The sequence below is a fragment of the Athene noctua genome, chromosome 1, assembly GCF_965140245.1.
Source record: "Athene noctua chromosome 1, bAthNoc1.hap1.1, whole genome shotgun sequence".
NCBI lineage: Eukaryota > Metazoa > Chordata > Aves > Strigiformes > Strigidae > Athene > Athene noctua.
In genome coordinates, this window is record NC_134037.1 from 108480165 (window position 1) to 108492331 (window position 12167).

At 40.9% G+C, this 12167-nt stretch overlaps 1 protein-coding gene across 1 annotated transcript in view; it reads right to left on the reverse strand.

Annotated features, from left to right (window-relative positions):
• Nucleotides 1-2899: 2899 nt before the first annotated feature.
• SUSD4 (sushi domain containing 4) overlaps nt 2900-12167 on the reverse strand; it is a 75575-nt gene continuing 66307 nt past the window's right edge. The window contains exons 6-9 of the mRNA XM_074926351.1: nt 6891-7082; nt 6284-6428; nt 4242-4615; nt 2900-3041 (exon numbers count right to left, since the gene is read on the reverse strand). Coding sequence (XP_074782452.1) covers nt 3013-3041; nt 4242-4615; nt 6284-6428; nt 6891-7082 — 740 coding nt within the window. The 3' untranslated portion in view covers nt 2900-3012. The remainder of the gene's footprint in view (nt 3042-4241; nt 4616-6283; nt 6429-6890; nt 7083-12167) is intronic.

Here is a 12167-nt window from a genome sequence, read left to right on the forward strand (position 1 = left end):
AGGCGTGCTCATACTCTCATCTGGTTTCATTTTCACAGCAAGCATACTGTCATGATCTTACCAGCTCTCTAGTCTCTTGGGACCCTAAGAGCATCCACCCTCCTGAAGGTTTGGATGTGGGACTCAGGGAGTGCTCGAGGTTGACCTGAGGTCTTAAGGCCAGGGAGCTGCAGGGTTCTTCAGGCTGATAGGGTGACCAGGATGCTGGGCAGGCTGGGGGGCACCTGGGGGCAGCCCTGAGCCCAGGGCATCAGCTTGGGGGTCAGGGCATGGGTGTGGATCCAGGGCGAGACAGACCTCTTATGAGAATTCAAGACCCATGTGGAAAAAAAAAGCAGCAGAAACATTCCTCTCTTTCCCCCCAAATATTCAAGCATGCAAACCCCCCAAACTCAGCCACACAAGCAATTCCCCCAAAACACCCTTTCAGGAAGTCTTACATATCATGAGCAAAAAATGGTAAAAACCTCTCTTTGCAAGTGATATTTAGTATGGTGCTATCAAAGGACTATCAAGCAATATTAATACATCAGCATTTTCTAGTGTATTTGCAGTTCTGCACTTTTAAAAATAAAAATGGTCTAATAAGCCATAAATTTACATTTCTTAAGTTACCCTGCCTGGCTTCCTTAACAAATGACTGCAATACCATTTATACAGCAGTGTAAATCTGTAAAACCGTGGAGCTCCAAATATTAATGAGAAGCTTTCATAACAGAAATTAATAAATGGAAGTCCAGAAATTTAATAAGGAATGAAATTTCACAAGCTGTTAAAAGACCAGCAAAGACAGATTTCATAATATTTTATAGGGCATCTAAAGTAAATCCAATACTTTTCAATGGCATTATGAAACAAAAATCACTTAACTGACTGTAGACTTGAGACGTGCTTCAATTCAAGGTTGATATTACAGCACTCTTGTCTTGTTTGCTGAGGTGACAATCCTGAACTTCAGTTGGTAGTGCAAACACCTCTGGAATGTGTGGGACCTGAAAAGGAAGGGGTAGCAAAGAAAGTACTCATACCTGATAAATACAGCTCTGGGATAAACCTGGAGATATAACTGCAATTGAGACAATTTCAGTAGAAAGAAATGCAAATCTCACAGAAGCAAGAATGGAGAATAATGTGGAATATGTCTTATCTTTCAAGACCAATCACGACATTCTCATCAATGATACTGTAGAATAATTGAGATTACTGTAATAATTGTCTCTCCATTACACAGATTTTTTGTCTCCATTTGCTTCTTGCTGTCATATACAGTTGCTGACAGGATGCTAATAAACACTTTCTGGAATGGTTGCAGCACATCCATCATTCTACTAGCCTGACTCATAAGTGGGGCCATTAGGTGCCACCACAATAGAAAAAATTAAACAATCAGGAAAAAATAACAGAGCAACTTGTAGTGATCCTCTATTTAGTGCAATAGAGATACTATGGGTTTACTTTGTACATTAAAGCAGAACTCAGTCTCATTTTTTCCTTTGGCTTAGATTAACCCACATGACGGCAATCTCTGTCATTAACATACGGCGAGTTCTTCCTTCAAACACTGCCAGTTTAACATATGTTTCATTTGCACAATACCAAAAATAAGACGAGAAAAATCTGCTTGGCTTTCAATAAGTATATGAAACAGCCAGGAATTTTCTTGACAAATAACGAACAACCTGTAACACTGCAAAGGCGAACCGTTCATACTGGCTTTACCACAATGCTCTGGCGTAGCATGCAGAGGAGAGAAGAGTCTGTAAAGAAGCCATGTAGCATCTACAGAAGCTGCACCACTGCTGGATCCATTTCATGTGCTCTGCTTAACCAAAACCACTCTCTCCATTTGTAGCTGGATAATGAATATAAAGCTGAAAATGCCATGAAGCAGGTGTTCTGCTGACATCTCAGCTTTCAGGTAGGAGCTGGTGAAAGAAGCGAGGAAGGGGAAAAAAAAGGCCAACTACACACAGTTGTATAAGTCAAAAGAACTGAAACTGAACTTTATTATTTTTTAAAAAGTATTCTACAATAATGGCTCAGAATACTACCACAACGTACAGGGACAAGGCAGTGCTCTGGGCTATGACTGTAGATTACTCTAGTATATATACGTTTGTAAGAGCTTAAGAGAGGTTGAAGCAGGGCAGTTCAACATTTCTTAAGCACATTTTTCACAATTTTAACATTCTCTAGATCTCTCATATTGTAGCAGGATTTATCAAATGCAATGTAGTCACAGAAGTCTTGCATAAATACAAATATTGATACTTTACCTTGAATACTGTATATGATATAAATTCTGCCTTACCTTTAAAAAAAATCTCCAGATCATTAGGTGACCTGGGAGTCTTTCCTTTTCTTTCTCTTTAAGAGTTTTTAAATATATATATATTTATATATATTTGCTATCATACATCAAAGTATATACGAATCCCATCATTTCTGTTACATTTTCTGCAGACATGGTCTGAAACAAAATCACCGACAACTAAATCAAATGCTTCCTGGTTATCATAGGAAAGCCAAAGAGGATCTTTCCTCTTTTTCATGTTTCAGTACTAGTATTTTTTTAAACGTGTAAGGATTCTTCATAAACTAGAGGTTCGTAGATCATTTAAAGCAGTCTTTCTTTATAAGCAAATTTACATACTTGGACATGCTTTTGTGAGGCAGTTAGTATCAAAATCCAATAGCATTTCTTACAGAACCATATGACTTTCTGCGATGCAGATATACATTTCATTTCTAAAAAGCCACAGTTCTTTTTCTACATCTGCTCTCATCAAATCCCCAGGATTCATTCATAAAACTACTGCTGTTCCAAATGCTGATGCTGTTATCCCTGCTGAGGATTAAGATGTACACCCAATCTGGTGACATCATCACGTGGAAGATTGATAAGTAGGAAAATACCCTCCCCAAATCCACAGATAGTCTTTTCTATCTCTAAATCCTCATGATTCATGTCACCCAACAGTGCAATCTGACGAAGACACATCTCTGTGCAGGCTAAGGGTCTTCTTCCATCAAAGGAATCTCTAGGGAAAAAAAAGAATAACATTGATTGCTGACTGTAACTTCCCTTTATGCTTTTGCAGAGTATTAGTATTAGCAATTCTATAAAAAGAGAAATGGACATTGCAAAAATCTGAATAAGACATACAGTATCGCCAATTCTAGACCCACTTAAGTTCTAACACCTATATGAAAGTTAACTTACTAAAACTACACAGATTTTCTAAAACAAGTTAGGCCCACAAAAACCCAAATGCAAACGTCCTTTCTACTACATTAATCACTGAAACAGCATTCAGTGTAGTCAGGGACTTTCACTGGCATAATTCCTCCCTCCTTCTAGCTGTCCTCTTCCCATTGTGATACCACAGTTAGCCCCAACCCTATGAAAGCAGGAAGACTTCCTCCATCCAGACCTTCACCCACACTCAATTTAGGATGCTGGGCTTTAGCTCTTTGCCTAGTTACTCTCAGTGACTGTGGAGAGCAGGATCAGAGCCACTCCTTCTCAATGTCTCTGAGGAAAACTATCTAGCTTCCTTAACACACCATATAGCTCCATTAGAACTCAATGAAATTATATCAATGCATGCTCATGTTCGATTTAAATGCAGATGATAATATATGGCAATCTCCGTTCTCACACATGGTCCTGTGAGTACATTCCCTTGATGCTGTGACTCCTGTGTCCATGGCTTGATTCGTACGTGCCTCAGACTGAACCGTTTACTGTATGCACAGCCATGATGGGTTTGTTAACAAAGGCTGCTAATTTTGTCTGAGTATGAAAACATGATTTGCTTTCCATTTTAAGGAGAAAATCCTGTTCTTTGCTGTGAAACCCATGGCATGTGAGGGAGTTGTGAGTGTGGGAGTTGAGGAGCAGATGAACACACCAACACAGGAAAGATGATGGTTGGCTTCGCTGCTGTACGCAGGTGCTTGCTGACACCTCTGTTGATGAGACTGCTGTTATGGGGTCTGGACACGAACCTTCTGGCCTGGGATTCAAACCCCTTGCACCACAGCTACCAAGGACATATTGCAGACATGAAGCTCTATGATCATGGAGTAGTATGGTTCAAAAAATGTCCAAATTAAGATGCGGACAAAACCATGGCGAAAGTACGAGCAAGTCAGGTGGGTTTATTACTGCTTGGACAGTACAAACAAATGATGGCTCCTGTTCACAGACTCACCTATTGCACCTATGCAAGACTCACCATCTGCAATATCAATCCGCGGACTCGTGGACGCTGCCTCCCCAGCAGTGCTACGGGGCACGTCAGTTCGATCTGCTCCAGGAAGCGCTGCCGCTTGGCACGCTGGGGACGGGTGCAAACTTTGGAGCTGTTCAGAGGAGCCTGACCTACTGTCACAGGTCTCAAATTCGCTAGGCAGTGTGTCTGTAATCCTGGGGCCAGGGTAAGCAGGAGGATTCTGATCTTCTGTTTGCAAAATATGCCCCTGGTCTGTGTATCCGGGTGCCAGAGCATTCAAGCCGCTGCTTACAGCTTCATCGTAGGAAGGCAGCATGACAGGAACGCCATCCACCACCACAAAGTCGGGGTCACCCATGGAGCCCTCCTGGTTGCCTCTACGCCAAACACAGACGAGTTATCACAGAAAGCAGGAGCATGTCAGACGCACCTCGGAGCAAACACTGAACTTAAGTAAACACAGCACTTCCTAGTCATGCAAAATGAAGCTACAGGGTCATTAACATTCACAGAAATGTTTGTCTCATGGATTTGCAAAAGTCTGTTCAGGTTGACAGTCAGATGGAATCTGTTACAATCGGAAAAATGAAACCAGTAACGTGAAAAACAATTTCAAGAAGGGAAGGAAAACAGGTGCTTGGAAGAGATAAGAAGCACAATTTGCTGTGCTATGCACAGTAGGTATCATGGATATAAGATCACAGATGTAGTTCACCAGCCGAAAGTGTCTGAATCCCTGGAAAGCTGTGTGCTAGCGCACAAAAGCATTTACAGCCCATGTAAACAGCTACTGAGATGACTACTACTAGATGACAGGGCTTTGGAGGACAGATTTGTGACCTCCTTCAGGTCTTCCTTTCAAAGGACGAAGGTTTCCTTAACCAGTACTAAGCTGGTTTCTTTATTAAGCAGAACATTTCTATTAATTGGGAAAGTCTGCTAAACCCTAAAGTATCTGTTTAGTAGCCAATTAAATCACAGTATAGCCCTAGTGGGAGGGAATTGGTCCCAGGTACCTGTAGGACATAAAAATGTCTGAAAAGGAGAGGACAGAAATGCATTTCAAGAAGCTAGACAAGTATGGGTTATAAAGCTATCCACAGCGCAACCCACTACCCCAAAGATCTTCCTAGTTATGTATATGTATATGTATACTACCCCCCATATGCTTTATATATGCACATGTATATAAATTTACACATTACTTATATAATATGCATACTTTTATGTGGACATAATTATTTAACATTAAGATCACCAAGTCCTTGGGCATGGGGACGTATTTGCTGACATACAGCTTTTTCACCTCTTTTCTCTGCATGTGGTAGAATAAAGACATGAAAAAAAAAGCAAGTGCAGGAAAGAAGTCACACAGTCAAGGTTCATAGCAAAGTGAGCAGAGTGAAGGCTAGAAACAAGTCTAAACCCCAATACAGTACTAGCTTTACCTAAAGTTCAGCATTGCTGCCTTTGGTTTTCCAGTTGTAAGCTGATAATAATAATACCCACCTACCTGTCTCACAAGAAGTACTGTGAGAATCAATGACAAATGCTCATAGCTGCACAGTATTTTATGGAAATAAAGGAAGATGTAGGAGATGTTTATGAATTAAAATAATAGTCATGAAGGGAAAGCAAACTTTTAATACAAATTTGTCCATAGAGAAAAAAGAAATTCGTTCTTAAAACTTACATTACTAAGTCTACAGTAGTTAAAAAATTAATTCCCCCAGCACCTGAAAATGAGTATTTAAAAATATTGTCAGCTATTTTTACATGCAAAAGCACCAATTCTCAGTAGCAGAGCTGTAATTACTCCCAGAGCGAATCTGGCAAACTTTGCCTTTTATCTTAGTTGCAGAAAGGACTACTGTGAGTTTTTAGGGATACCCTTCCACACTGCTGGTTCAGAGACTTCTGCTCAGAACAGAAGAAGAAGGTATCTGCAAGGCTGGTGAGCCACTCCATCTCCTCAACAAGGAGTGCTGAATGTGAAAACTGAATCAAGGCTCTCAATCTTCAAAAAAACAGAAGTCAGTACAAACCTTGGAAGGAAATGTGTCTTAAATTTGGTCTGGAACATCCTGGCTAAAATAACCAGTAGCAGTACTAATAAGACGCTGGTAGCAGTAAATGCCACTATTTTCCATGTAGTCAGGAGGGTCTCCTGTGTATTTGGCCAGGTTTGTTCTGTAACAAAAAGGCAATACAAGAGTTGTGCTTGATTATTACCACTGTTATTTTGTATTAATACTTCAACAATACTCAGAAGTGCCAGTTAGGACAAGACATCATAGCTATGTTGTAAAAACACAGATGAATTCAATGCCATATACCAAAAGCAACCTTAAGCTTCCACAGGAGCTGGACCTTGCTTTTTTCCCCTTGACTTTATAAATTTTTATACATGCAATCATGACCTTTGCTTATATACATATACCCAGAAGATGTTGAAAAATACATTTGAAGAGCTAATGATTGAAATGGTTTAGGATCATTCAGGATCTTGGAAATGTACTATATTTAATAGCATCCTAAAATCAATGTTCATCACTTAACCATGAAACAGATGAAGTATGACAGACCAACAAATCTGCTTTAAAGAAGAGGGACTAGAACAGGATAGGAGTAATGCCATTGCTGATCCCTTACCTGTTTTGACACAGTATACTTGGTAGGAGGGGAACCACTCTCCGTACTGGCAGGTGATATACTTGTAGTCATTGGTGAGGGTGTAACCAGGATCACAGTAAAACTCCACCACCGTCCCATGGTTGTAACGCTCACAAGGCCGTGGGTGGCAGATGTAGTCTCCATGACTCACCATTGGAGGTAGTGGACAAACTTGGTCAAATAAACAAAGAGAAAAGGAGAAAGACATTAATGCCAGCAAACCACTGCTGGGTAGCTTCAGTGTGTCAAAATACACAAGTCACGCTTCAGGCTCCCTTTCCAGCTCCCTGCAGTTTTGGGTTTGTCTCAGCAGTCCCAGACCACTGCTGCTGGAAGGCCAGGCACCCATCCGCAACAGAGGATGCAGGCACACACCTCCTGTGCGGCAACCTGCGCTGGGGGGCTGCTTTCGGCTCTCACCCACACCAGCAAGCTCTGCTGTCACCTGCTTGTTTAAAGGCCTGAGAAATGGGATCTGGGAAGCTTCCCATCCTCTGGGGGAAGGGGTTGTGTGTGTGTATGTGAGGAGAAGACAAAAGGGGACACATATGCCTAAAAGATGGCTATACGGGGATGAAAGGGGACAGTCAAAATAAGGAGAATCCCTCTCCTTATGCATCTCTAATTCACCTGTAATGTCCTATTTCTTGTTTCATTAACATAATTAAATGGTTATATGCACTAATTAAATTCCTAAATACTCACTTTTGAAAATAAGTTTACCATCAACTGCGCTGCAAGAGATGCACAGCACACAACATTGCTTAAGCACTTACAGTCTGTACTGCGGTAATATTACTGAGTTGAACTTAGACTCTACCAGTGTTACTTGTGTTTTGTTATCTCTGAACAGCCTGACTGATCTCAGTGGGACCGCTAGTGGAGGGAGATCTTAAATATTACAGAGGCTGAGCCTGTGTTAATTAAGTACAGTGGTTTACATAAGGTTAGGTAAATAAGAGAGAATTGCAGTACAAACATGTGGAATTTTTATTTTAGGCCCTGAAACAGAATGTCCTCTCATATGGCTGGGCAGATGAACTCAGTGGAGAACTGAGGGAGCACTCCCTAGGAAACAGCATCAGGAGAAGCAGCTCACAAGCAGTATTTTTGTAAGAGAGGACAACTTTTCCACTGAGTAAGTGTTAGTTGATTACTGTTTGTTTAAGTGCTTCTAACACAGAGGAAAAAACCCCTGCAAAGTGTAATGATGTCTCAAATGGCTACACACTGACCCAAAAAGAGCTTAAATTACTGGATGGCTGATTTTATGTCCCTTCAGAGGCAGTAACTAACTGGCTCAGTGCCCCATCTACAGGCTGTTCCCTTCACTTCATGCCTCCCTTATGCAGGCAAGACCTACTGCATTGATTTAAATAATGAAAATGCCATCTCTCAGAAGAAGAATCTTCCCAGAAATTACAATTCAGCTGCTTCTCTCTGTGAATCTTGTTACATGAATAATGCATTTCATAAAAAAATACACAAGATATTAAATGAATCTTCAAGAGAGGCTGATTACAATGTGCAGCAATGTCTATTCCCCATCCCCTGGAGACATGGTTTTGTTTGCATTTTCACTGGCAAGCTTAATAATAACTTGAAATCAGAGCAAGTAATTCACATAAAAATTCACATCCTCGATACTCTGCTTACTTTCCAAAGTCTCTGGGCCCATAAGAAAGATAAATGCTTTACTGGGAAGTCAGCTCAAGATTGAAAACAATTTTCTTAAGACTGGGGCAAAGGTGTCAGACTGAAATAGCAAGAAAGCACCTTTTGTCCATACCAGGGATCATTCTTCTATTAAAAAGAAAATGATCAGTCAATGCAACGATTCTGGCCTGCCATAAGGAAACCTGGTATATTTTTATTATCTACGTTTAGGTCATGAGAACAAAGGAAAACAGCAAGTTAAGCTTCTTTGCAACTGAGTTTTGCCAAGCTATGGCAGGCTGCAAGAGATGTGTGGATGCCCAGTACCTTTCTAGCAATGAGCAAGTAGAGCACACCTTATCACAAAGAGCAAGACTCAGAGAAACAAATTTTTCTCTCCAGCAATGTACCTGCCTCATCCCTAACATCTTAATGTCATTAGGAGCCAAAGCAGCTTGCTGAATAAAAAAATCCTCAAAGTTTGTCTCCCAGCAATGTGGATAAACTCAGGAATGACACATTTCCAGGCAGATTAAAAACAATACACTGTGAGGACAACCCAGATACAGAGCTGTCAGTCTGTTTACAAATGGAGATGTATTTTATAAAACCTGAAAACAAGTGCATCATTCTTTGTGTAGGATATGTCCCCAGTGCTAAAAAAGAGTGACACCCTCCATATTTCAAGGGAAATGCTCATCTATTGCTGCTGCCTGGAAACTTCTGCAAACATTTCATTAATGCACTGCTGAGCATTAGTCATGAATTAGTCAAGTTTTTAAGCAGTCATACCTGCCAACAGCTCTTGCATTAAACACTCTTACAACCAGCAGATGCAATGGAGCAGGTTTCAAAATAAGGGTGTTTAGCTCAATTGAAACATGTCAGTCTTATGTCAACTGGACTGCCAGAGTCAGGGGTTCTCATTCACTTGGGGTATGCCTCACCACCTCCTGGGAACTTTATGTTCATCCAGTTTCAGCATCCCTCAACATTTGTATGGGCAAATTGGCCACCATGTACAGTTAGTAACATTCAGGTTCAGAGCCTTTTTCCCAAATCAAGTCAAATGATATACATCACAAACGACCAAAAATGAACTCACTCTGAGCTCTGGGCAGTTAGTCACACGCCCTGTCTCTTTCTCAACTCGATCCATTCCCATGGTCATCCTGGCCCAAGATCCTTTAAAGTCAGTGGAAGGGCAGCCATGAAGTGGCCTTAGTTTTGATGATAGAAAAACAAGATTATGAAAGTCTGGAGGGTTGCTGAACACTCTTGGCTCTCAAAGACAGAAGATGCAGATCTAGTTGTCTTACAGGGTCAGATCCCTTACTTATGCTGGATACCAGTGTATGATACTGATTACACAGATTAAAGGAATGTGCCAGATCAAGTATGGAGGAAAACTCAGGTGGCAAACCTAAGCCCACTGAAGTTTTCTAAGAAAGTTAAAATTCTAGCATACCCAGTGATCAACCCTAATTGTACTTGGAAATTACAGGCCATGGACTTCAGGGAAATGCATCAAACTCACAGAATGAAAAAAGCCAAAAACTGACTAAAATAAAAGTGTGTCTGACAAGTACATTTTCACTGTCAAAGCTGACAGCAGTATGAATGATAAATAATCATAAAAACAAATGAATTCTATTTCAGGAAGTTCTTGCAGCTTAAAAAAAGCCCTAGGTGCTGTTCTTAAATATGACACCAAATCTTTACTACCCATAGCTTTCATCATCTTCATTTTATAATGCTTTTGAGACCTTAATGTGCTAATTACAACATCCAGCATGGATAATCCCGTAGTATCTTCTGATGACCAACATGCATGTGTCCTTAACTTTGGAGCTTGTCAGAGGGATGGACATAATTCAAGCAGTGTATGCTTGTGGTTCTGCAGCATCTGATCCTGAGTCTCTAGATCTGTCTTTGTAGAGCAATTGGCCACAGACTGTAAAGGGACTTACAGGAACTTTGCAGCTCAGCATTGTCAGCCATAAAGCTGAATCGTTCCTCAAAAAGAACAAGTGTGTTTATCTGGGAAACAAATCCCTTCCAGGATGCTCAAGATGTTTGTTACTCAAGGAAGCTGAAGGGAGGTATTCCTGATTTGATTTGACGGACTTCCCTGACTGTTCTTAGGAGCTGCTGGAGCTGAGGACTCTCCTCCGAGATCAGCTATGGGCTTTCTGTTCTGACTGATTTTAATGAAAGATTAGTGCTCTCAGGAAGAGCTTAAAACCTGAGGAGTCAAGCCTTGTGTTACAAACACTGTCACGTGCTGGCTTGGAGCAAAGGCAGGTCTGCCCCACGGTGTGCCTCCTCCATGGCAGCCTCCACAGCGCAACAGCCTCATACCATGGACCAGGGTCACAGCGAGGGTGACAGAGGCTGCAGACACTTACTGCTCAGACACTAGAGGAGTAAATAGGGTTCACCTAGTAATTTTTCCTACTCATTATGGTCAAGAAGCTTTTTAAACTCTGCCCAGAGGATACTGCAGTAATACTGCACTGTTGACACTGGAACGGTAGGAGGGAGAGAAGAGTTTTTTTGCATTAGCATATTCTCAATTAACATTGATGGCACAGAATAAATATGTCATGACACTTTTTAAAAACCACTGGTAGAGAGCTAACAGCGGAGTTTCAGATATTTATAGTGCTCAAAAACTTCTTTTTAAACAATCAGTTCAACAGCTAGTTGGTTTAGTCTTTGGTCAAAGTAGGCGGGGGGCAAATTATCCAGGTTTTTCCCAGTTTAAGAAGCTTATTTTCCACCCTTAATTTTTTTGCATAGTATATTTTTTTCTCTAGGTACTAGTCTGCCTTTCATGTAGAACATTAGTTGCTTGATTAGCCAGGTAAGCGGGAAAACCCAGTGTAAGGCCAGTTTGACATAGGGATGGACAGGGTTAGCGACATTTGCACCTAATCAAAAATAATGCTTCTTCCAAAACCATCGTGAATGCCTGCTCATTATGCAAAGAATGAGAAAAGATTAAGATGAAACTTCATGATGAGAAAGACACAGATAAAAACCTGTCAGTTCTAATGTGTGGGGAAAACGCTGGTGTATCTCACTAGATACTAAGCAGAGAGGTGGCCACAATGTCTGGTTTATGCAAAAACTGGAAGAGAACAAGAGCTTCTCCTGACACTCACTTGTTGTTCTTGTACATATCAGGATACTAATTAACACCAGAAATGTGGACACCTGTCATCTGGCTACTGCATTCCAACCAATGTTTAATGCAAGCCATGATTTACTCCATGAGTCTGCAGCAGTATAGGTCCCAGCAAGTCTGACTCTTCCCACTTAAGGTGGCCTGGTGCCCACCTGAGGCTTTATCGGCTGGCTTCTGGGGTCTCAGTAAGGATTCTTTTCCATATATTGCCTTTGTACAAACACATGCTTGTGTATGTAGGATCTGAAAATTCACTTTTTTACAGGACACGGACAATGAAGGTTTTGTTTGTTCCTTTTCCTGCTTCTTTATGAACACTATGCTAATAAAACTTGGTTCCTTGGTACTTCAGTGTCATCACCTTTCAGACTAAAATAAATACTGAACTGAGAAGCCTTTCTCTCATATAT